Source organism: Canis lupus, chromosome 2 (assembly GCF_011100685.1).
Source record: "Canis lupus familiaris isolate Mischka breed German Shepherd chromosome 2, alternate assembly UU_Cfam_GSD_1.0, whole genome shotgun sequence".
In the NCBI taxonomy this organism is placed as follows: Eukaryota; Metazoa; Chordata; class Mammalia; order Carnivora; family Canidae; genus Canis; species Canis lupus.
The window spans coordinates 84,274,511-84,298,797 of NC_049223.1; the positions used below are offsets into that span (position 1 = coordinate 84,274,511).

The following is a 24,287-nucleotide window of genomic DNA, read 5'->3' on the forward strand; positions in this document are numbered from 1 at the left end:
GTCTCAGTGCTGCCCCCCAGCTAGGGAGGCTTCACCCCAACTCCAGGCGGCAGTCAGGGCGCTGGGGGCCGCCCGCACCTCAGCTTCCAGGCAGCTACTCACCCTCGTGCCCACCTCTTCCTAGAAGCCCGATCAGATCCTCAGCGCCTCCTCCAGGAGGCCCTCCTGGAAGCCTTGCTGACTGGCTCCAGTGAGCACCCCCTTCTCTGCCCCCAGAGCACCGTGGCTGCCAGTGTTTATTCTTCAGGGGACACGCATCAGCCCCGTCTCTCTGAGTCTCCTGAGGCCTGAATGCTGGGTGACCACTGGCCCCAGGTGCCCCCAGCCACGTTCTGGGGGAGGAGTCACCCCCCGGTTCCCGATCTCGGCACCCTTAGCCAGTGGCTGGGTGGGACCTGTGAGGAACGCGGGAACGAGCACAGCCAGTGGGCGCAGGAGTAGAAACCCACCCCCACCCGGCCGGGCCTCCCCGTGTGGCCACGACCCGGGGCTGAGAGACTGAGCAGGGCAGGTGAGGCAAGCTGCTGGACTACTGTCCCCTGGAGCCAGCCCCGGAGGTGGGGGGCAGGAGCAGGGGGCACAGGAAGGGACGGGGGGGGGGCAGGGGCACAGGAGGGGGAGGGCAGGGGTGGAGGACGGGGGCGGGGGCAGGGGCAGGGGGCATGGGAAGGGGAGGGCAGGGGTGTGGGGCACAGGAGGCATGGGGAAGGCAGGGGTGGGGGCAGAGGCACAGGAGGGGGAGGGCAGGGGAAGGGGAGGGCAAGGGCGGGGAGCACGGGAAGGGACGCTGCTTGAAGCCCATAGGGCAGCCGCCCAGCGCGGGCCTCCTCTCCCTGCTGCAAGCCCTGCTGACCCGCCCCCCCCCCCGTCAGCCTGTCCCCCCCCATCAGCCTGTGTCCATGTCCGCTTCCCCGACGTCCCCTCCCCGAAAGGAGTCCCCAACGTACCAGGGGCTGCAGGCACACGACGGAGATGAAAGGGCCCAGGTCTGCACGGCGCCTCCGTGGCTTCCTCTCCGGGGACCCCGGGGAAGCGCCATAAAGTCCCTGAGCCCGGTTCCTCCCTCCTGCAAGAGGCCTGAATGCCTCGGCCGCGGGCTGTTCCATGAACGGGGTTTTGCGGGGCCGCCGCCGCCTCACACGGGGGCTTCGCTGTGGCATCGCTCAGTCACTCGGCAAACGCTCACTCACGTGCAGGCTTCCGCGTGCGGAGAAGACAGGCGGGAGTCCCGGCCCTCCGTCCCTTCCGGTCCCCGCCCCGAGGGCCACCAGCTGTCCTCCCTGCTCAGGGCCAGCCGGGAGGTGCAGCGGCGCAAACTGTCACCCAGGGGGCCGCCCTGGAGGGCCCCCCGCCCGCAGGGACCACCGGGGCCAGCACCTGCTGACCTGGAGCACGTATGGTGCTGGGCCAGGCCTGCCGCCTCCTGGGGGACACGGACCGCAGGCATGTCGGCAAACTGATACGCGGGGACCACTGACACTCGTGCACGCTCACGCACTCACACTCGTGCACACGCGCACAGGGCGCCCCGCCTTCCCTGCTGAGCCGCACCGTGAGGCGGGCTGGGGGCGCGGGGCAGGGATGTGCAGGGGTGAGGCCGTGGACGCGGGGCGCCTCTGGACGCACGAGCCCCCTGGTACACCCGCACCAGCCTCCCTTTCCACCCAAACCTGTTTGAGAGCGTGTGGTCGAGACCCTCCCAGAGCCCCGGGGGCGTCCGGAGGGTCAGGGCGCTGAAGGGGTCCCCGCCCTGCGATGATAGGCTCCCCCCAGGGAGCCCCGAGCAGGTGCCCTGGGGGGCCTGGGCTCAGCCCCGCCCCCTCTGCAGGCGGGGACCCCACGTGGGTTATGCGGCCACCGTTGGCATCCCGGCAGGCCTGGGGCCCGTAATGAGGAGGCTGACAGTCCATTAGCTCCATTAGCTCCGCGGGGCTCGGGGGACGGGGGCGACCTGCCATCCACCTCACTTCAAGGGCAGCATCAACTGTGTGTGCGTGCGCGCGCATGGGTGTGCAAGTCTCTAAAAAAAGGGATATTAATCACAGCTGTGCCGGTTAAAATTGGCACAGACAACAATCTGACATCACAGAGAGGAAACGGTGACATAGCTCTTGTCCTCTGTCCTCCTGACCCCTGGGGCCCCGGAAAACGGAAGAATCATACAGGACTGGGAGGCGCTTAGGCCCTTCTGGTCCCCCCGTCTCTGACGCGCAGCACTTTGCCTCCGCGTCTCTGACAAGCTGTCCTTTCACTTGAATGCCTCTCGTCACAAGGAGCTCACTGCCCCCGCGAGGCCTCCACCATCCCTCCTGCCGATTCTCCTAATGGCTAGAAAGTTCTTCCTGCCTGAGAGCTTAACCTTGGGGCCACATGACTTCTACCCATTGGTCCTAGGTTTGCTGTGGAAAGTCACACACACACACACACACACACACACACACACACACACACGCAGCGGCCTTGCCAAGCCAACAGGGCTTAGGGGCCCTCCCCAGCGTGCCCGCTGCTCTTTGGCAAGACCTGGTCTGTGAATCACATCTTCAAGATGCAGCTCCCGTCCTGAGCCACGTAAAAATCTCTGCTGCAGCTGTTACCAGTGTGAAAACACACGCGTGCGCACCTGCACAAGGGCACGCAGAAATAAAGCCCCTCTGACTGCATTTTCGTCCGTCTCTCATTTCACGCCACACCGTCAAATGCTCTGCGGAAGCCCGAGCGTACTACATCCCCGGCTCGTTCTCGGCCCATCCGCATATTGACAAGAAAACCTAAGACAGGAGCGGAGCTCGGAAAGGGAGCCAGCCCGCCAGGTGTGACCCAGCTAACAGGGACAGGCGGGACCTGCGCCTTCCTTGTTCTGGACGTTGGTCGCCTGCTAATTCGGCCTCGATCGCATTAACCTTCATGGGAGTCAGACCTCGTTACTGATTCACACTGACCTTCGGGCCAGGTTAACAGGCTCGGGCTTTGGGGAGTGTGTTTGGATACAAGATTAACAGAGGCGTTAATAGTTGCCAGCAATGGGCCCCTGACCCTCCACCCCACTGAGATTTTGTGCAAAGGTCCAACAGGGCGGGGAGGGGGAAGCAGGGAAATGCTTTGAACAGGGGAGGTGGACGAGGTAGATCGTGGAGGGAACAGGCGCTTCCCCCGGGACCAGGCAAAACGGGGATTGGGTGGCAGGAATGAGGGCCCTCCAGGCACACGGGACTCCAGCAGGGAGCACCTGCTGGCAGGGGCATTTGGGAGCTTCCAGAACAATGCCTCAGAGTCGAGGGTGGATCCCAGGGCTGAACTCCAGCATGAAGCAGAAGGGAAGTGAGCAAGTAGAGCCAGGGCCCAGCCAACACCCCTGGCTCCCACCCCCTGGAGACCCAGGAGCCCAGAGGGATGGGAGTGGCCCCAAAGGTGACTGAAGCTGAATCTCCAGCCACATACTGGAGAGCAGAATAAATCAGAAATGAAGGCACCTGATACCATACCCCAGGCTCGTTGATAAAATTCATACCGACCACATCTGCTGCTGCCATGCCATGGCTCCCCCCTTCTGATGTCATACGGCTGACTTTGGGGACCCAAGTATATTTATATGCACCCATGCTGAATCTCTCCTTTGACCCATCAAAGTAGGCTTTTGATTTCTGAGGATCCTAATGGGGCCATTTATTAAGCTCTTCCTCCAGGGTTTACAAGCCCCGTGATTTGGGCTAGTTCCAGTCGTTGACCACAGGCATTGGGCCCAGCCAGCGAAGGGCGGAGGGCAGGCTCCCACGGGTACTGTGGGCCTCCTGGCCCGTCGGCACGACACCCTGACCAGCCAGCTCTCTCCCACAGCGTGTGGTCTCCTGCAAATTCCTCTGGCTGGACGGCTATCCATTCCCAGGACATGTTGTCAGATGCCTAGCCGAAACCCAAACATACTCTACTATGTGTCCTCCATCCATCAGCACGGCGACCCTATTAAGAAGAAAGAAAAATTAAAGGAGCTCAGGACAGAGGGAGTGAGGTTAATCTGGCCTGGCTGGCTCTGAGCAGTCCCTCCTGCCTTTCCTAAAGGCTCATCAAATCTGGTCAAACCCTACCCAGATTCATCACCGGAGATCAAGGGCCGCACCCCCACCCCACCCCAACCCTATGTCCCCAGTGCTCCTGGGCTGGTCTCCAGGAGATTTATGGATCCGAGTTCACGATAAGACAAGAAGTAAGAGGAAAACAAAGACAACAGATAAACATTGTTTTTATTAACAAGTCTAAAGAGAACTTCATTGAATCAGGGGGTGTCATATAAAGTATGGTGACCTGCATATAAAACCTGGCACTAAACTTGGCCTTTTAGAAACATTTATATATAAAAATATGCATTAAAATCTGTACCACAACGCAGTGCAGAGGCCGACACCTCCCGACGTGAGAGCTCACAAAGGTGGGTCTGGTCTGGGGATGCAGGGACCTCTGGTCCTAGGGCCGCAGGACGGAGCCCAGTGTGACAATGGCCTGCTCTCAGGGGAGACATGAGAGCCCCTCTTTGAAGGCAGGACCCCTATGAACACCACGACGCCACGGGCCTGGACTATAAGAAAAATGGTGCTGGGAGGAATGGCAGGAGAGGAGGGCTGTCCTTCCTTCCTTGTTACTGGGCTCTGACCACCACTCGAGGACTCTGGGTCTCTGCAGACAAACCACCTTTATCTTTGGAGGAACGCTTATAATTTCCAAGTGTGTTTTTTCCGAGAAACTAATTCTAACTCCAGGACCCAAATCATAATTAGCCTGATTTTAAGGGGTAAGAACCAGTTCTTGTCTTTTCGGTGGCCGAGACCCTGAAACGCCAATCAGAAAGGCAATAATCACAACAGAGAAGGATAATGAAAAAAAAAAAAAAAAGAAAAGGATAATGATGATGGTCTCAACGTATTTCAGGCTTGGACCAAACACAACGGAGCGACTCTGGCCCAGAAATCCTACTTTGCAGGCAGTGAAGTGAAAAGCAGCTACGAGCAGCGTTGGAATTCCTCCATTCTGGGAGCAAAAGACCTTTGCACAAGGCAGCTTGTGCCCTGGGGAGAAGCAGGGTCAATACTGCGCATCTGTCTCCAAAGAGGAAGACACGGTGCCTTCCCTGGCAGGGCCTGTCACTCTGGCTGAACGGGGTCAGGCCTGTGTCTATCGGCTTATTCGTTCACGGATGAGTGGACCTCCCTGGTCTGCTCGTCCTGTGGTTCTGTGGGAGATGACAACTGTCCCCAACTCAGCTGCTAAGCCGCTACCCAAATAGGCTCCACGGATGGGAGACGCACAGATGGGAACCCGACAGATATGGGGGGGCCCACGGGAGCACGAGGAAAGGTGATGGGTGGGGAAGAGGCTGCCCAGGGGCGCTGAGCAGTCCACAAGGACAGCAGTGCTCTAGGATTCCAGGGCTCCTAATAGTTACCAAAAGGGCTGGAGCCCTTCCTGTCATTCCAGTAGAGTCTACAAAGGGAAAAACAGCAGCCCTACCAGTTTCTGTCCACAAGCAGAGTGATTTTCTCAGCTGCCTCCAGGGCGGGCGGCTGTTCCCTCCCCAGCCCTCAGCTTGACGACCTTGCTGACCTTGCTGCCGTTGACCTGACACTTCCTTCCACTGTGGCAGCAAGCAAAAGGAGAGAGAAGGACAACAGTGTCCGAATCACACCCGAGGCAAAAAGCCGGAGCCACGTCAGGCTGTTAATGAGGGACTTTCTCTCTCGAGCAGCATAATTCAGGCCCAAGTGCTCAGGGTTTGAGACAGATGCGCCGTGTCCCTGGGGCCTGGCTCCGATCCCAGCGCATCCTGCAGGACCACGCCTCCAGGAGGACACCTACCGCGGTGGGGGGGGGGCAGCAGGAGCCCAGTCACTGGGCCTTCCCACGCGGGGCCAACCTGGAGGCTCCTTCACCAAGGCTTAGGGCCTTCTAATAAATATACTTTAAAGTGACCTAACAACACCCCCTAGTGGCAATTATAAATAAAACAAGGGCCAGGCATCCAGTTCAACTTCTGATAAGAGTGGTTTCAACATTCACCATAAAATGGAGTGATACAGAAGCAAAACCTTATCTTTAGAAATATAATAATAAGAAAGGCAAGAGGTTAGAAGCCACCCTTAGGCCCCTGCCTGCCAAATCCTGCCTACCCTCCCTCCTCAGGATTCTCTGCCTTCCAGAAACACATTCTAAGGCCAGGGGACAGCAGGGGGCAGGGGGGCGTCCCCTGTCCCCTTACAGTTTGGGCAGACTGCCCGCTGGGGCCAGAATGATGCCAAAGACATAGAAAAGCCCCAGCAGGAGGTTCAGTTTGGCAGTCCTCTGGGGCAGCTTGTTGAAAGTCTGGCTGCGGAACTGTCTCTCCAGGGAGAAGGCCATGGGAATGGTGAGCAGCGGGAGGGCCAGGCTGATGCTGCAGCGTGTGGCCAGGATGCTGAAGATCAGGTATGGCAGGAAGAGCAGCGTGTTGTAGAGCATGTAGGAGAGGGTGGGGCCGATGAGGATGGCGAGCGTGACGATGCCGGCCTCCCTGTCCGACTCCATGTCCCGGGTGTTGTTGGAATGGAGAATGGCCTCGGTGCTCAGGGCGAGAGGGATGGCGTACACCAGTGGGAAGACCGCCAGGGACCCCACCTGCACGGCGTAGGCGAACATCACAGCCAGTGGGCCAAACGTGATGAGGATGACGAGGTCTCCCAGAGCCACATACTTGAATCCAATTCCTACGGCCAGAAAAGCCAGAGAGTTGGTGTGAGATCAAGGCCTGGAAACGGAGGGGCCGTTCCTCAGTCCCGAGGCAGGCTACCCCTGGCCGGGAGCGCTGAGTTCTCGGATGGAGAGCAGGCCAGTCCGTGAGCTCTGTGCCCTCCAGAGCAAACCCGACCCTGGCTCCAGGGACACAGCTCTGGGCTTCAGCACCCGCTTACTTAGGCTTCAGAGTCACCCCCAGTGTCCCTTCCCGCTCCCCCCAGCAAAGTCCTGCAACACAGAGCAGTGGGTTCCCTCTACACACGGGGTCTGACCCGAGAGCCAGCAAAGGATCTAGAAGGTCTGACAATCCCGTCCCCTGGCTTCTTTCTCCTCCACCACCCCCTGCAGGACAGGCTTCTGTCCGTCAATCCCTCACAGAGTCCCCGCCGGGTCTCGTACTTTTCTGCCTCCGTCTTCCACAACCTCCAGGGGGATCTGGTTTTGAAAACCCCCAGGGAATCTCGGTGACATCTCAGGGTGCCCAAACTCCACATAAAGCAACTTCCAACCACGATGACGAGTAAAACAGCTAAGACGACGAAGTTCCAGTGCTGCTTCCCCTCTGGCTCCCCTGAACTCACGACGACGTCCCCCCCAACTCCTCTTCCTGCACTGCCAACCCACTTCAAATCCCGGCCAAACCACCTGGTTCAAACCTGCCCAGTTCTCTCCAGCGATGCCACTCCAGAGGACCACTGTCCGTCCCCAGCTCTGAGTCACGGTCACCCAACGCGGGAGACATTGTGACACCTGTTCCGAGGACCGGCCCCCAACCTAATCTCTGCGGGCAGCCTCATCCGACAGCCCTCTGCCAACATGCACCTGAAAACCCTGAAAGCCCGCGGACCTTTCAGCAGCTCACCTGTGGGCCTGCCCTGCCGCCTCCCACCTCACCTTGGGCTCCCCTCTCCTCCTCTCATGCTTCTGCTGGTTCTCGGGGCCTGCCTGTGGGGTTCTCCCCACCCTGCCTCCGCCTGGCTAACTCCTACTCACCCTTCAGGACACCAAAGACACTCCCCAAGGCAGCCTCCCCTCAACCCCTGGGCCACATCCTGTCCCCCTGCATAACTATGCACCCAGGGCACCCAGATTTCCACCTCTGGAAAATCCCTTAAGTCGTGTGAGGGCAGGGCCTGGGTCCAGTGCGTGGCACAAAGGCTGAAGCCCAGTGCGTGGCACAAAGGCTGAAGCCAACACAGAGCTACAGTAACAAGCACCTGGAGTCCGGCCGAGGTTAAATGTCCGACGGGTGGGCCACACAGACCGCTAGGGGGCCGGGGCCCTCCCGGGCTAACCAAGCTCCCGGCTCCAGGCCTCAGTACTGGCTCATCAGGTGCCCTTCCACCGCCTAACGTGAGAAGGGACGACGGTCTGCAGGGGACCGAAGCCGGGGCAGCCGAAGATGGGATTCAGCTCCAGGTCGCCTTCACACTGGTAGCTGGGGCTCTGCGCTGTTTCTCTTCCACCTCTATTGAAAGAGAACCGACACACGACACCGGGTTAAGGCAGACGGCGTGTGGCCTGGTACGCTCGTGTGCCACAGGATGACCCCACGCAGCGCGAGCGGATACCTCCTCTAGTCGGTGCTCGGGTGCTAAGCGACCAGCCTGGGTTCTTTGGAGCAAGCGTCCCCAGGGAAGCGTCACAGCCGCGGCCGGTACCCGAGTACCCCCACGCGGCGTTCTGGGTGAGGACACGGCCTCCAGGAGGAGGTCCTCAAGCAGAACAGGCGCCCGCTAGAAATCAGCAGGCCGATGGCTCCTGCAGGACCTCACAGCGAGAGCCACCCCCAGGGAAGCGCCAGGCCGCCAGCCGTCCCGGCGGGGATCCCGCGGCCCTCTCCACCAGCCGCCTGCTCTTCTTTCGCTCCCGTTCGCAGCTCTCCACGCAGGTGTCTTCTGCAGCCTCGGAAGAGCCCACCACAGCTCTACAGCCGTGGGCGCTGGCCAGACCACCCAACTGGCTGGGTCTCCTTAGACACCCGGCAAAGAGCGACGTGAGCAACGGTGAGCAGGAACCTGTGCCTCCAGGGATAACCCCCTCCTTGGATACCAGCCACACACCCCCTCAGGGGCCGAGAGGTCTGGAGCCTTCTGGAGGTCATGTGACATGAGAACATGGTAGTGCCCTGGGCAGAAGGCTGCCTCCCGCGTGCAGCCCAGGGCTCACACGCTCGCCTGCTGCAGAAGGCGGCCCGCTCTCCTACGAGGCCTTCCCACCCGTCCCAACACTCCAAGTGAGCCAACCCAGCGCAAGACTGGGCGAGTTCTCCACACAGCAGCCACAGCAAACCCTTAGAACCTAAATCAGAACATCAGCCAGGACGTGGAGCAACCCTCACGCACGGACGGCGGGAACGTAAAACTGGCACAATCACTTTAGAAGACCTCCGGAGGCTACGTGTTCATCCACCGAAGGCCCAGCCAGTCTACTCTGGGGCATCTACGCCAGAAAAATGAAAACAAGTCGCCACAGAAAGACTTCCACACGAGTGCTCGGGCCTAACAGCCAAAACACGGACACAATCCAGATGGCACTGGACGGGATGGAGCGTAAACAGATCGTGGTTCGCCCACACAAGACCCCCGCTCAGCAAGAGGCACCACGGGTGCACATCGCAACACCACGAATCTCAAACCCAGCGTGCTGAGCGAAGCAAGCAGGCACGAGGGTCCAGACTGAACAGCTGCACGCGCACAACGTTCGAGGCCGGGCAAAACCAGGGACGTGAGAGAAACCCAACAGTGGTGGCCTCTGGACCCGGGGGGGGGGGGGGGGGGGGGGGAGTGGGAACTGAGAGGGAAGGAAGCTTCTGAGCGTGACGGAAACGTCCTGTACTGCGGCAGGGCGCAGGTCACACCGTACGCATCTGTCGAGACTCATCAAACTGGAACACTTAAGATCTGTGCGCTTCACGGTAAGACAGTTTTATCAATAAAGGTCGATGTTTAAAAAAAAACACAAAAACATGAATCAGATTGTCGTCACTCTGCTCGATATACGTTTCTGTGTCTCCCCATTTGTTCATTCAATGAGAATTAAGTACTAACTACATCCAGCGGTGCTCTGGGCACCAGGGGTTCAGCAAAGCACAGGGAGCAAAGTCCTATTCCCGGGGAGCTGAGCGTCTAAGGGGAAGACAACAAAGTCAGTACTTCAGACCGCGTGTTAGAAGCGCTAAGTGCTGTGAGGGAAAACAAAGCAGGAAAGGACAACAGGGAAGACATTGTGGGGGAAAACACAGGCGGGGTGTGTGTGTGTGTGTGTGTGTGTGCGCGCACTTATTTTATTTCCAGCTGCTGCAAAAAACCCTTTATTGGTCATTTTAGTAGGGTAGGAAGCAATGCCTCACTAGACAGCTGCTATGCGGGCAAACGGGTGGAGGTTAGACAGTGAATCAGGCGCGTGTCCCAAGCCAAGGAAAAGCCCCTACAAAGGACCTGAGGCAGCAGCACGCGCTGCCTGGACCAGAAACCGCCAGCAGGGCAGTGCGGCCGCAGCAGAGCAGCAGGGGAAAGGGGGTAGGTGGGAGAGCTGCGGGGACGGGACAGGCCGCGCAGGTGACGCTCAGGCCTTTCCTCTGAACAAGGTGGGAGCCACTGGAGAACTCTGAGCAGGGACCTCCTGAGGTAGCGGCCTTGTCTTAGCAGGACACTGCGGCCGCTCCCTTGGAAGTGCCCGGCACGGGCCCCGGCACGGGCCCCGGCCGATGCAGAGAGGGACAGGGAGCCTGCCGCCACAATCCAGGACACGGGGGTGGGGTGGGCGGTGGGGGAACACGCGCAGATCCCATGTGCACGCTCGAAGGAGAGTCCACAGGATTTGCTGATGGACTTACGGGAGGAGTTAGGGAGGATGCCCGTGACTTCAGGGGGAAGTTGCCGTGGAGCGAGCTGGGGGACGCCGAGCGTAGGGCGGGTTTCTTAGGAGAGACCAGGACTTCATTTGGGACACGCTGGGCTGGCAGAGAAGCCACTGAGGAAGCAGCTGGACAAGTCTGGAGCTGAGTGCCGAGACCTGGGCCAGAGCTGAACACTTGAGAGTCACCAGGTTAACAGTTGGCGTATGAAGCCGTGAGACCGGCTAAAACCACCCAGGGAGTGGACAGAGTTAGAGGAAAGCTGGCCAAGGGCTGGAGCCTGAGACAGAGGCCCCGTGAGACCAGAACATCCAATCCTGGCCGGCCTCCCCAGCAGTATCTCCCTGTCCCTCTCGATCACACTGGCCCTTTGTAGATCTAGAATATGCCAAGCTCTCCCCACCCCAGGACATTTGCACGTGCTGTTCCTCCAGCCCCGAAGGGCTTGGCACCCAAATCAGACCCAGTTCTGCCCCGGGGCTGGCTCCTGACCCTCCACGTCTGAGTCACTTTCACAGAGAGGCCCCTTCCCTCTGCCCTGCTCCATGCGCGTCGCCCACAGCACCCTGCCCAGTTCCTTTACTGAGCTGTTCACACTGGTAGCTCCATCACCTTCTCCTCGCTGTTCCTTCTTTTCTCCCCCTCTTATCGTCGGGGTGCTCCAGGGCTCGGTCCTGGTCCCCCCGTGTCCCTATCACCACTCCCACCTCTGGAGATCTCACCCAGTCACACAAGCTCACTATGCCAGAGACCCCCAGAGATCTGCAGCTCCAGCTCGGGCCTCTCCCGGGAACTCCGAGGCTTACAGCCAGGCATCCACCTGACATCCCCACTTAGAGATCTAACACATTAAGATGTCCAAAGTCAGTCTCAGTCTCCCCATTTTCTCCCCCAAACCCTGCCTTTGGACTCCTCCATCTGACTGGACATTCGCTCCGTCCTTCCAGGCGGTGCTCCGCCCAAAGCCTCTGAGTTATGTGGAATTCCCGTTTCTCTCCTGCCTTGCACCCCATCCAGCAGCAAACCAGTCTACCTTCAGGATATGTTCAGGATCTGGCCACCCCCTCCCTTCTCTACCACGACTGCCCGGTCCAAACCCCTCTCGTTCCCACTGCTCGGCAGCCCCGTCTCCTGCGTCTGTCCTGGCCCACTCACCCTCGCCCACTGTCAACACCGCAGCCAGACCGATTCCTGTAAAACCTTGGGCCCGCACCAGCCTTGCACCTCCCTGCCTCCCCAGACCCACTCCCCTCGCTCTACCTCCTTTTACTCTCTCCCTCACTTACATACTGGACACACGCCTGCCTCCAGACCATCCCGAGACTTGGAACATCCTTCCTCTGCGGTACCTGCCTGGCTGACTTCCTTCTGGCTTTGCTCACATTACCTTTTGGAGGAGGCCCACCCTGATGGAACTACGTCAGACACCCGTGTCCTCCTCCCTCGCTCTCCTTATGTCTTCCCTACAGCGCCGGTCGTGTTTTTATATTCAATAATCGGGCTATCAGCCCATCCTCCGGGCTTACCAGGAACTTTCCCGATTTCCAAACCGGAAGTCCCGGCATCCCGGGAACTGCCCTAAGTCCTAAGTCCTCAGCAAACCAGCAGGCGGGTCGTCCTGAACATGACTTTACTATTATCTACCTGCCCTCGAGATTTATACATACAAACGATCTGTCCCCAAGGTCTACATATACAACAACGTGCGCCCCTGCCCAACATCTGTGACTGCCGGGCTGGCAACAGGTGCTCGGTAACGCGTGACCAGCTACCTGCCCACCGCGACCTTAATGAGCTGCTGCAAGGAGTCAGGCAGCGAACTAGCTGGGCGTAACGAGCCGTAGGACTTTGAGCTCTTTGAATGTAACTGCATGAAGATGTGAAACGGCGGTGTTATGTAGACAACGAAAAGGAAGCAGATAGAAGCATTTCCTTGTGTAGGATAGCGAACGTCCCTACAGCAAGCCAGCATCTTCTCTGCTGGCTGCTGCTCTCAAACAATACTGTCCATCCACGTGCCCCACACCTGGCGATGGCCCGCGGCGGCCTAGCCCAGCAGCTCCTGGCCGCCTCCTCTGCGCCGCTGGATCCTACGTGGTCTCCAGCCCCTGCAGCCGGGAGCGGGCCAGGTCTTACCTCCCGTGTAGAGGAAGGAGCCCGACAGGCCTCCGAAGTAGATGAGGGCCAAGTGCTCCAGCCTCAGGGGCGACAGGGAGTAGAGGCCGGCGGCGCACACGCAGCCCAGGGTGTAGAGCAGGACGCCGAACCGCACCACGTCCTGCGGCTCCAGGATGCGGTCCACCAGCGTCCTGTCGTCGCTCTTCTTGTGGTCGATGCCCTTGGAGAAGTCGTAGTAGGTGTTGACCAGGTTGCCGGCGCCGTGCACGGCCAGGACGGCCACGGCGCAGCCCGCCAGCAGCCGCGGGTCCAGCCCGCCCTGCGCCCGGTAGGCCAAGGCGCTGCCCAGGGCCACGGGGGTCAGCGACGCGCTGAAGCTCCAGGGCCGCAGCGCCAGCACGTACGAGGCGCACTTGTGCCTCCAGGAGCGGCGCGTGGGCCGGTCCGCCTCCGGACAGTCGGGCCCCGGCGGCTCGCGGTCCCCGGGCCTGCCCGCGTCGCCCGCCGGGATGTTGACGTCCCCCGCGGCCTGCGACGCCGCCATGGAGCTCCACGTGCCCGCCCGCAGTCGGAGCTCAGAGCCGGAGCCCGGGGCCGGGGGCGGCGGGGGCGGCGGCGGGGGCGGGGGCGGGGGCGGGGGCGGGCCTAACCTTCCTTCGGGTCCGCCCCGGGCAGGGCCGGGGAGGCGGCGGCCCCCGAGGCAGCAGCGAACGTGCCTGCAGCCCACGCGGCCCGGCGGCGCCGCCCACACCGCCTGTCGCCCGGGCGAAGGCCGTGTCTGGGCCCCGAGTCCCGGGCTAGAGCCCACGGCGGAGCTGCGGCCGCCCGCCCCGGGGCACCGGCGCCGCCATCTTGCGCGCCCGCCTCCGGAGGCCGCCCGGAAGCGGGGCCGACGACGCGGCGGGGGCGGGGCCCGACGCGGGGGCGGGGCCCGACGCGGGGGCGGGGCTGAAGGCGGGGCCCGGGCCTGAGGCGTGGGGGTGAAGGCGGGGCCTGGGGGCGGGGCCCTGCGCTGGGGGCGGGGCCGCCGCTGGGGGCGGGGCCCGGGCCTGAGGCGGGGGATGAAGGCGGGCCCCGGGCCTGGGGGCGGGGCCAGCGCTGGGGCTGGGCTAGGGGCGGGGCCTTGCTGGAGGCGGGCCTGGGGGCGGGGCCTGAGCTGGGGGCGGGGCCTTGGCCTGAGGTGAGGGTGAAGGCGGGCCCCGGGCCTGGAGGCGGGGCCCGGGGCTGGGGGCGGGGGCTGACTAGGGGGCGGGGTCTGCGCTGGGGGCGGGGCTGGGGGCGGGGCAGCGGCGACCCCAGCCGTCCAGCCCTCCTCCCGCCGAGCATCCCCGACCGCAGCTGGAAACAGCCTCACTTAGTAACACAAGGATGATCCCCGTTGCCTGTCGCTTCCCGACTTACCTAGAGCTTCCACTCACCAAAATAGGACTCATCATTCAGCAAGCATTTATTGAGCACTTACTGTATCACAGGCAGCGCGGAACAAAATGGGCAAAAATCAGGGAGCCCGTTGAGGGCGATGAGAAACGTAGATTTACGTCCCACTTTAAAAAAAAAAAAAGAGAGAGGGATTATTTATTTATTCATGAGAGACACAGAGAGAGAGGGGCAGAGACACAGGCAGAGGGAGAAGCAGGCTCCATGCGGGGAGCCCGATGCGGGACTCGATCCCAGGACTCCAGGGTCAGGCCCTGAGCCACAGGCAGACACTCAACGGCTGAGCCACCCAGGCGCCCTTACCTCCCACTTTTTAATTCATTAATTTATTTTATTTATTCATAATAGACATAGAGAGAGAGAGGCAGAGACACAGGCAGAGGGAGAAGCAGGCCCCACACAGGGGGCCCAACGTGAGACTCGATCCCAGGACCCCAGGACCGTGCCCTGGGCCAAAGGCAGGCGCCAAACCACTGAGCCACCCAGGGATTCCCTACTTACCACTTTTTAAATAGGAAATGAAGCTCCGAAATGGGAGAGGATATCCAAGAAATTATAAAATCTAGTAATAATCACCACAGCAATAGTTTCCACTCTTTATTGTGCAATTACCATTTGCCATACCCAGTCCTGCCTGCATCTTTACCCGTAGTCTAGGATACTCACTTGCTCGTGCAAATAACCACCCTCCTCCCCACGCAACCATATGGCCAGCTCTGTGTCTTCATTGCCCGATTTCTGGAAGCTTATGGAAGCTTATGGTGTGTATCTGTAGCTTGTTCTGGCTGGAGGGAGCCAAGTGTTAAATGTTTAGTGATTTTCAGAGCTGGTCATTAAGCACAGCCATTATTAAAAATTTATACAAACTTACAATGAGATGAATTATATTAGAAACCAAGGTAGCAAACCTCGTTACCTCCTAATTATTTCACTCCATTTTACTGTTTACGTTCTTCAGATTGTTTATGTCTGTTGTATCTTCTTTTGTGGAAATATGATATGCTCGTCTCTTCCCGGCTTTTCATCCAGTGACATCCGTTGGTAGTTTGAAGTCTGCCATAGTGGGAGTATTTATACCACACAGATCAGAGGATGCTTGATGATTATTTTGTTGATCATCCAGACTTAAGAAGTGACAGAGAGAAGTTAATAATGCAGATTAAACTTAAAAGTGTGTCAACTCTGTAGCGTTATGCTGTGAATAGCAGCAGAAATTTGAGGAAATACTCTTCCGGTATTGGAAAGTCATTATCCAATGCAGCAGAGAAGCCCTCGTGTCATAGACAAACTTGTGAAGTTTCAAAGTATCTCTTCATTAGTTCACTTTCCTCTTTCACATTAACATGAAAGAAAATTTCAATCAACATTCATATCATGACTGCACTCATCGGTCAGTGGCAACCACAGAGAGGCCATGAATATCCAAAAAAAGCACACCGTTAGAATTGATCTGCCAAAAAAAAAAAAAAAAAGAATTGATCTGCCATGTGGAATTTGCAATAAAAAGCATTGAACCTGGTTAGCTCAGGGGTTGAGCCTCTGCCTTTGGCTCAGGGCGTGACCGCCAGATCCTGGGATCGAGTCCGACGTCGGGCTCCTGGCATGGAGCCTGCTTCTCCCTCTGCCTGTCTCTGCCTCTCTCTTTGTGTCTCTCATGAATAAATAAATAAAATCTGTTTTAAAAAAAGCATTATGTATTTATTATCATTTATGAGTTTTATGCAATGCATCCTTTATGTGGTGAAAGTTATATATATACACATATATGTACATGGGACAGACTACATAATTTTGGTGCCCGGTGCAAAATAAAAATGTGCAGCCCCTTGTTCAAAAATCATTAAAAATTTCAAGACAGAGCAACATGACCTCACACAGCTGTGAAGCCAGCCCCGTACATACATGCATGCCCCTTTCCCTTATTGGCTAGCCGGCAGTTAAGCATTTACAACCCTCCCACCCAGCACATACTTGTGAAACTGGCCAAACCCAAGTGTCCTATGCTATCAAGTTGGACAAAAGGAAGAAGCAGATATTTCAAAATCCCGGCTTTATCACTTAGCAATTCTTTTTTTTTAATTTTTTTTTATGATAGTCACAGAGAGAGAAAGAGAGGCAGAGACACAGGCAGAGGGAGAAGCAGGCTCCATGCACCGGGAGCCCGACGTGGGATTCGATCCCTGGGTCTCCAGGATCGCGCCCTGGGCCAAAGGCAGGTGCCAAACCGCTGCGCCACCCAGGGATCCCTCACTTAGCAATTCTATGACCCAATCCCACTCTATGTCAGTCTACTCAGGTGTAAAGTGGGAACAATACAACCCACCTCATAGAAATGTTAAGGAATAAGTGATAGAATGTATTGACTGCTCACCTCTGTCATAGAATATTTTAGGTATTTTCCATGTATTAGCATTTAATCCCACAACACAGCCTACGGAGGTAGGCACATTATAATCCTTTCGGTTTTTTTTTATATATATATATTTTTTTAAATTTTTATTTGTTTATGATAGTCACACAGAGAGAAAGAGAGAGAGGCAGAGACACAGGCAGAGGGAGAAGCAGGCTCCATGCACCGGGAGCCCGATGTGGGATTCGATCCCGGGTCTCCAGGATCACGCCCTGGGCCAAAGGCAGGCGCCAAACCGCTGCGCCACCCAGGGATTCCCCTCGTTTTTATAATTAAAACAAAAAAATAGGTACCAAGAGATTAAGTGCCTGGTCATAGAGCTAGTAAGTGTTGGAGAAAAGTTTCAGATTGATTCTGATTTGCCCTCAACCCCTACTTTATAATGTCTACCAAAATGCCTGATGCTGTTGTGCTCAATAAATATTATTTAACATAAGAAAGTTCTTTGTAAACTGAAAAGAGACCTACAAATGCATTGATTACTGTTGCTAAAAATATATATATCTTTTTAAATTAGAAACCAGGGCTTTATCACATCTTGAGGGGGGCTGAAATATCATATATTGCTGGTGGAAACGAAAATTGGTATAGAGATCAATTTGAGGTTGTCCATCAGCCATATGTGCGTTGACCTTGACCCTGTAATTCCATTTCTGGGTGTCTATTTGGTATGGCTGCCAGGGGGGAAAAACTACATATATACAGAGGCATTCATTGCCACGTCATTAGTAATAGCAAGAATTTGGAAACAACACAAATGTCCATCAACAGAGGACAGGAAAAATAAATTACAGTACATCCATGTGACGGAATTCTACGCAGCTATAACAACAACAAAAGAACAAGGAAGCTTCCTATATATTAAGAAAGATCTCCAAGATCTACTAAATTTTTTAAATAAAGATTTTATTTATTTATTCATTTTAGAGAGAGTGTGTGAGCAAGGGGATGAGTAGAGGGAGAGGTTCAAGCTGACTCTAAGCTGAGCACTGAGCCTCACGAGGGGCTTGATTCCACGACCCTGAGACCACGACCCAGGCTGAAATCAAGGGTTGGACTCAACCAACTGAGCCCCAGAGGCACCCCACGATCTACTAAAAAGTTATAAAGTGCGCAGCATAGATAGTAACAAAAGGGGAAAATAAGAATGTGCATTTATATTTGCGTAAAGAAACTCTAGGGGTACATAAGAACCAAGGAAATAGTGAAAGGGCAGGAGTGGGGGTGGGGCACCTGGATGGCTCAGTGGTTGAGCATCTGCCCAAAAAAAAAAAAAAAAAAAAAAAAAAAGAAAAGAAAAAGAAAAAGAAAAAGAAAAAGAAAGGGCAAAGGCAGGGGTGGAGTGAGACTTTTCACGATGAATACAATTTTTTATTTATTTTGGGATCTGAACAGTGATTAGACATTTTTGAATGTTTAATGGTGACATATAGAGATATTGAGCACACGTGGGAAATGTGAAATTTAGGGGGACAATTATTTCGGAGAAGAAGCAATGCAATGCAAAGATTCTCAACCCAAAGCAGTAGTCATAAATTAAATTGGAAAAAAAAAAAAAAAAAAAAGGAATCTGCCAAAGCATGTCGTTAGCCACAGGACATTGCCAACCCTCTTTAATTCGGCAGTTTAGAATTTACGGAAACTTAAATCCCTTCAATAGATAACTTGCAATTTTTATTTTTTATTTTTTTTTTGATGACTTGCATTTTTTAAAGGAATCTTGAACCCTCTTCCTTCTTAGCAAATATTCACCCACGTTACCATTATCAATGGCTCTGCACGTTTTTCTTAATTTGAATGCATCGTATTTTAATCAGACTCCTATTGTAAGATATTGAGGAATTTTTTATCGTAATAACCGTAATTCAAAAAAAAAATGGACAGGTAGTCTAATTCCGTTGTGCCACTGATTGTTCGAAAGGGCGTTTTTACTTCATTTATTAAGTCAGCTCTGCGCCCAGCCCGGGGCTCGAACTCGCCGCCGACGGAGCCCGCCCGGTGCCCCCTGGGACGGGGCTGTCACGTGACGCCCTTCGGAAATGACTGACTCAGGAGTAGGCCGTTGGGTTAAAAACTTGGTTATGGTTTCCCGCGAATGATCTGGCGAGCTCGAGAATTTTTGGAAAACTGGGAGATTCTAACTAAAAACGCTCCGAAGGGCACATCGCACGTGACGACAGGGAAAGCGGGGGGCGCGGAAGGAGCGCCGGGCGGAAGGCTGCCGAGGTGTGCGCCCCGGTGACCACAGGACCTTGGCGTCGCTCCCGCTCGGGCTGAGGCGGGCGCACGCACAGCCCCCGACGCAGCCCGCGCACCGCCCGCAGGCGCCGCCGACCCCGCTGCGGGGGGAGCCACAGCCGCGACGCGCCGGAAGTGCGCGGACATCAGCTCGCGACCCATTGGCTCCCCCGAATGGACGTGGGGCTCCCGTCGCCCGCCACTGGCCGCCTGGTTTGTCTGTTTGAACAGTCCCCGCCCCCCGGAGAAGCCGGTCCTGAGGCCTCACGGCTCCTTCGTTCCTATTGGCCTGTGCTCCGGTCCGTCTCCTCCTTGCGCCTGGCGATTGGTCCTCGGGGCCGAGAGCCCGCCCCACTTCCCGCCCGGCTTAGAGGACAGCGGGGAAGGCGGGCGGTGGGGCCGGGGGCCTGCGGCGGCGGTGCCCGCGCTGGTGGCGGCAGCCGAGGCCGTGGCCGGAGCCGCGCGGTGAGTCTGGGGCCTGGCACGGCGCCTCCAGGGCGGGGCTGTCCGGGCCGAGCGCCAGCCTGCTCCGTGGGGGCGGGAGGTCGCGCGTGTGGGACGCGGGTCCCCTCGGTGCCGGCCCCGCGCCCCGGGCGCCCTCGGAGCCCCTGCCCCCCGCGAGTCCCAGGCGCCGCCCGGAGCCCCCGCCGCCCGCCCGCACCCGAGCCCCCCGCGGCGTCCCCGGGAGGAGCGGCGTCAGCGCGGCCCCGCCGCGCCCCGCTCCCGGCGCGCCCTCCCCGCCCCCGCCGCGCCCCCTCCCCGCCCCCTCCGCGCCCCCCACCCCCCTCCGCGCGCCCTCCGCGGCCCCTCCCCGACCCCCTCCGCGCCCCTTCCGCGCCCCGCTCCGCGCACCACCCTGCGCCCCTCCGCGCGGTCCCGGCGCTCCTTCCGCGCACCCTCCGCGCCCCCATCCGGTGCCCCCTCGACGCCCCTTCCACGCGCTCTCCTCTCCGTGCCCGCCTCCACGCACCACCCCGCGCACCCTCCGCGCCCCGCCTCCGCACCACCCTTGCGCCCAGGTCCGCCGAGGTCCCACGGGGTCAGCCCCTCTGCGCTCCCCCCCGACCGCCGCAGCCGTCACTCCGCGACCCCGCCCGCGACCCCGCCCGAGAGGGTGCCAGGCTCGCCTCCCCTCGGTGCCTGCACTGTGTCCGGAGCACGCGGGCCGTGGGCCTCAGACCCTGGAAGTCGCTCCTTCCTGAGAACCGCCCCCGCCCCGCGGGGACCCTTGGCCGCCTCTCCCCCGAAGGGTGCCGGTCCCCTGCAGGCCTGTTCCTGCCCTGGAGCATCCAAAAGCTTTACAAAACCGATTATTCCCTGGGGTGGCGTTTTGTTTGTGTGTCTCCCCCCCCCCCCCCCCCCCCCCCGCATCTCATGGATATTTTCCAAAATAAGGATCTTGAAAACTTGATTTTGTGATGGAATCCCGGGCATCCCCAGAATACGTATCCACGCTGCTCCCCGAGCAGCCTGGGCCCAGCCCGTGGTGCGAACGTGCCCAGGGAAGGAACAGCACTTGACTGAAGGAGTGAGCGGCCCCAGGAACCTCGCAGTCTCCGCTCACATTCCGAGTCCTCACAGGTCGGAGGACCGCGCTCCCCGTACAGTGACCAGCGGCCCCAGGTGGCCCCGGGCGCTTGGAATGTGACAGGTCCACCCTGAGATTGCCGTGAACGGAGAAGCGCACAGTACGTTTTGGAGACTTAGTACAAAAAGAGCATGGGAGATCCATCAATACTTTTTTACATTCGTGACGTGTTGAGACGATATTTTGGACGTATGGGATTTTTTAAAAAATGATTAATATCTCCTGTTTTCTTTTTCTTTTTTTTTTTTTTTTTTAACCATTTTAGTTACGGCTACCAGGAAATGTGAAATTACAGTTAGGGCTTGCATTTTTACTGCATGGTGCTGGCATAGAATAAAAATCAAAGTCCCTCTTTAAATTGAACACCTTGAGGAAAGGGGCAGTATTAGGCTTGTTTTATTCCCCATCTCTAGTGCCTGGCACTGTGCCCCATATGTGGCTGTCATAATGATAAAAATAGCTAACAATTACTAAGAACTCACTGTGTGCCTGGCCCCGTTCTAAGCACTTTTTAATATTTATTAACTCAGTTAATTCTCACATCAACACTATGAGTTAGGTGCTAGTATCCTTCCTCCTGCAGGTGAGGAAACTGGGACATACTAAGTATACAGTTTCAGACCAGGTCCGAACCCAGGTAGTCTGGCTCCACAGCCCATGCTGTGACCCTGACCCTGACCCTGTCTGCTCGGCCGCCTGTCTTCAATGCCAGTCATTGGCGACTGAATCAAGGCTTTCTGTATGTTCCTCGGTGAGGTCTCCCAACCTTTTGGGATCCCCTCCCAGACGTGGGCAGGGTGGAGACCTGTGTTGAGGCACTGCGGCCGTAAATAAATTCATCACGATAGTTTGTCATCCAGTTAATATTCTATTAAAGGAAGTTTCTCTCCAAAGAACCTCAGGTCAAGATGCTTGGAACCGGACCTGCTGCCGCCACCGCAGCCACCACCACGTCGAGTAACGTGAGCGTCCTACAGCAGTTCGCCAGCGGCCTGAAGAGCCGGAATGAGGAGACCAGGGCCAAGGCTGCCAAGGAGCTCCAACACTATGTCACCATGGAGCTCCGAGAGGTTGGGGCTTCCGGGATTCGTTGGGGAGCATTAGGCCTAAATGTACCAGCACTGGTTGAGATTCCTTTGGACAGCTCAGTGAGGGTTTGGAACACGAAGGCCCCCAGTGTCTCCTGTCCATAAAATGCACAGGTGCCTTTGCAGTGGCTACACGGCTCTGTGGCATTTTCTGTGTTGTGATGGCATTTTAGGAGTCAGTGTAGAGTTCAGCTGTCGCTTTTCGTTTTTTTTTTTTTTTCTTTTTGCCACCGTGTTCCAGACCTTCAGTTCTTTCCATCTGATAACAGTGGTTGGGATGCGTTTGAAGAGTTGGTAGCCTGGGGCTTTCTAGATAGGGAGCCCACGTGATGTCAGGACAGTGTCTCATTCATCCTTGTAACCTCAGGATGCGGCCTACCTGGGGTAGATGCTCAAATGAGCATTTATTCTGTAAACTGAACTGCGAGTTCAGTTGCTCAACAGTTTACAACTATAAGAGTGGCAGCAGCTTTGGCCTCTTTGGTTTGAACCGTATCCGCAGGCCACCTCTCAGGCCTCCCGTTTGGAAGCCACCCTTCCCCCCCACTCCCTACCCCCACCGCCAGCATCAGGGACATCTCGGAAGCTGTTCTGAGTACATCTTCCTTTGCAGATGAGTCAAGAGGAGTCTACTCGCTTCTATGACCAGCTGAACCATCACATTTTTGAACTGGTTTCCAGCTCAGATGCCAATGAAAGGAAAGGTGGCATCTTGGCCATAGGTAAGGACAGAGTCTCTGCTGACAGTTACAGCTGAGAATAAAGGGTGGGTCACCTTTGTGTCCACTGCACCTGTGTCTGCTGCATACCGATGCTTCATTCTTGCCTATTTAAGGAATTTCTTAAGGAGGCTTGTGGCTTTCAGCGTGCTTATTCAGATATTAATTCTAACAACAGTCCTGGGATGTGGGCAAAGCTGGTATTTTCAGATACAGAGTCTCAGAACTGTGACACAGCTTTTCTAGGGCCACAGAGTGGCTGCGCTGAGACTCAAAGCCAGCTTTCTTTCTGCTACCCTGTGTTGCTTGTTGCAGGCTCTGGTGTCTCTGTAGAGCAGTCTGGTATAGCCAGCCGGGCTCACCAATGGAAAGGGAGAGGTGGGAACAGTGATAAAAAGCATGTGGTTTTCAAGTCCCAGGGACTGGTCTGGTGAATTCTTATTCATTCTTAGTTTGCTTCCTTTTTCTTCTTGGGAAAACAAATTTTAAGTACCAAAATGAGGTTATTTTGCTTTACGTAAGTAGTTCTGGCACAAATATCAAATCTGTTGCTTTTAAGTGAAAATTATCTGCATCCTTCCCATCTGGGAGTTGCCTTCTGTGCTCAGGGTAGAAGGAAGGGGTCATTTGCCAGCCTTCCTTTCAGGGCAGGGCACGCTCCTAGACAGGATGTGCCTATCCTCACCTTTTGCCTTCCTCTCTTAACCAGCCAGCCTCATAGGAGTGGAAGGTGGGAATGCCACTCGGATTGGCAGATTCGCTAACTATCTTCGGAACCTCCTCCCCTCTAATGACCCAGTTGTAATGGAGATGGCATCCAAGGCCATTGGCCGCCTTGCCATGGCAGGGGACACTTTTACGGCTGAGTATGTGGAGTTTGAGGTGAAGCGAGCCTTGGAGTGGCTGGGCGCCGACCGCAACGAGGGCCGGAGACACGCAGCTGTGAGTGCCTGTGGCGGGGGTGAGGGTGTGGGGGGCACAGCTGGCTGGGGAGCCGTGGCGCCGTGTCGGGGTCCTCCACACAATGGCTCAGGTCGCTGAAAGGCAGACAAAGGAGGGGACACTCCAGGCAAAGGCACTGTGCTTCTCAGGGGCCTTTGGTTTCGTCCTGAATCCCTTTCTCTTTTTGCCCTGAGCTCCGAACCTGAAGGGCAAACTTTAAGTTCTCTTTTGTTGCTTGAGAGGCAGCCCTAAGTGCAGCGCTTACCTTGATGTCTAATTTTCTAGAATCAAAATTGCCTCCTAAACAGAAGGCACACCTCAGCCATAGGCAAGGGAAAGAGCCGCGAGCCAAAAGGCTTCCAAAGCCCCAGACAACTGTCCGCTCTGTACTTTCCCATCAGTGTCTTCGTCAAGGTCTCTGTACGGTACTGAAGGAATACAGAAGGACGAGGAGGAGGGGAGGCGCGGGGCAGCAGGGCCTTCAGTTCCTCCAGTGGAAGCAGTGGCCTGCCTCCTTTCAGGCCTTCCTTATTTATTTTTTTACTTATTTGTTTAAATTTATTTATTGATTTGAGAGAGAGAGAGAGAGAATATGTGTGAGCGTAGGAGGCTTGCTGGAGGGAGAATGAGAAAAGGCTTAAGTCAACTCTGTGCTGAGTGTGGAGCCAGTGGCAGGGCTCAGCCGTAGGACCCTGAGATCAGCACCTGAGCCGAAACCAAGAGCCTGATGCTTAATCAACTGCACCACCCAGGCGCCCTTTTTGTCTGTTTTTTAGGCATTTGTTGATTGGTTGGTACCTAACCCAAACTTCCTTTTTCCCCATTGGCTGTTTTTCACTTGGGGATGTAGGAGCCTCTTATCCTCTTCTTGTAGTGCATCTCTACTGCTTTGGTTTTTTTGTTTTGTTTTTAAGTAGGCTCCACACCCAATATGGAGCCCATTGTAGGCTTGAACCCACGACCCTGAGATCAAGACCTGAGATGAGATCAAGAGAGACTTAGTCACCCGAGCCACCCAGGAACCCCAATATCCCCACTGCTTTTTGAGGTTCATCCCTGGAAAAGGCTGGTTTGAGGGACAGACTTTCAGGCTGCAAGATGAGGGAGAGTCTGTCCTTAAGGGAAAGGATCT

General features: G+C 56.6%; 2 protein-coding genes across 4 annotated transcripts in view; one reads left to right on the forward strand and one right to left on the reverse strand.

Annotated features, from left to right (window-relative positions):
• Positions 1-3,651: 3,651 nt before the first annotated feature.
• UBIAD1 (UbiA prenyltransferase domain containing 1) lies at positions 3,652-13,292 on the reverse strand. Of its 3 annotated transcripts, XR_005356193.1 has the most exons (3): positions 12,752-13,292; positions 7,974-8,224; positions 6,591-6,728 (listed from the first exon to the last, which is right to left on the reverse strand). XR_005356193.1 is itself a non-coding variant. In XM_038532030.1 (2 exons), the coding sequence occupies exons 1-2, from the start codon at positions 13,275-13,277 to the stop codon at positions 3,944-3,946; spliced, it is 540 nt and encodes a 179-aa protein (XP_038387958.1). In that variant the 5' UTR covers positions 13,278-13,292; the 3' UTR covers positions 3,652-3,943. The 3 variants fall into 3 exon arrangements, 2 of the variants coding, with proteins under 2 accessions (XP_038387958.1, XP_038387957.1); XM_038532030.1 differs by lacking the exons at positions 6,591-6,728; positions 7,974-8,224 and adding an exon at positions 3,652-3,957; XM_038532029.1 differs by lacking the exon at positions 7,974-8,224 and having other exon boundaries at positions 4,220-6,728.
• Positions 13,293-19,163: 5,871 nt separating this feature from the next.
• Positions 19,164-24,287, forward strand: part of MTOR (mechanistic target of rapamycin kinase) — a 120,091-nt gene continuing 114,967 nt past the window's right edge. The window contains exons 1-4 of the mRNA XM_038532031.1: positions 19,164-19,283; positions 21,301-21,476; positions 22,108-22,216; positions 22,923-23,155. Of these exons, the coding sequence (XP_038387959.1) occupies positions 21,315-21,476; positions 22,108-22,216; positions 22,923-23,155 (504 nt within the window). The 5' untranslated portion in view covers positions 19,164-19,283; positions 21,301-21,314. The remainder of the gene's footprint in view (positions 19,284-21,300; positions 21,477-22,107; positions 22,217-22,922; positions 23,156-24,287) is intronic.

What these genes read in the sequence shown, in the direction of transcription:
- UBIAD1 (XM_038532029.1), bottom strand. Translation starts at nt 13,277, where the DNA reads ATGGCGGCGTCGCAGGCCGCGGGGGACGTCAACATCCCGGCGGGCGAC. An exon ending in CTCCTTCCTCTACACGGGAG is followed by an intron (nt 6,729 to 12,751) that starts GTAAGACCTGGC and finishes TTCTGGCCGTAG; the next exon opens with GAATTGGATTCAAGTATGTG.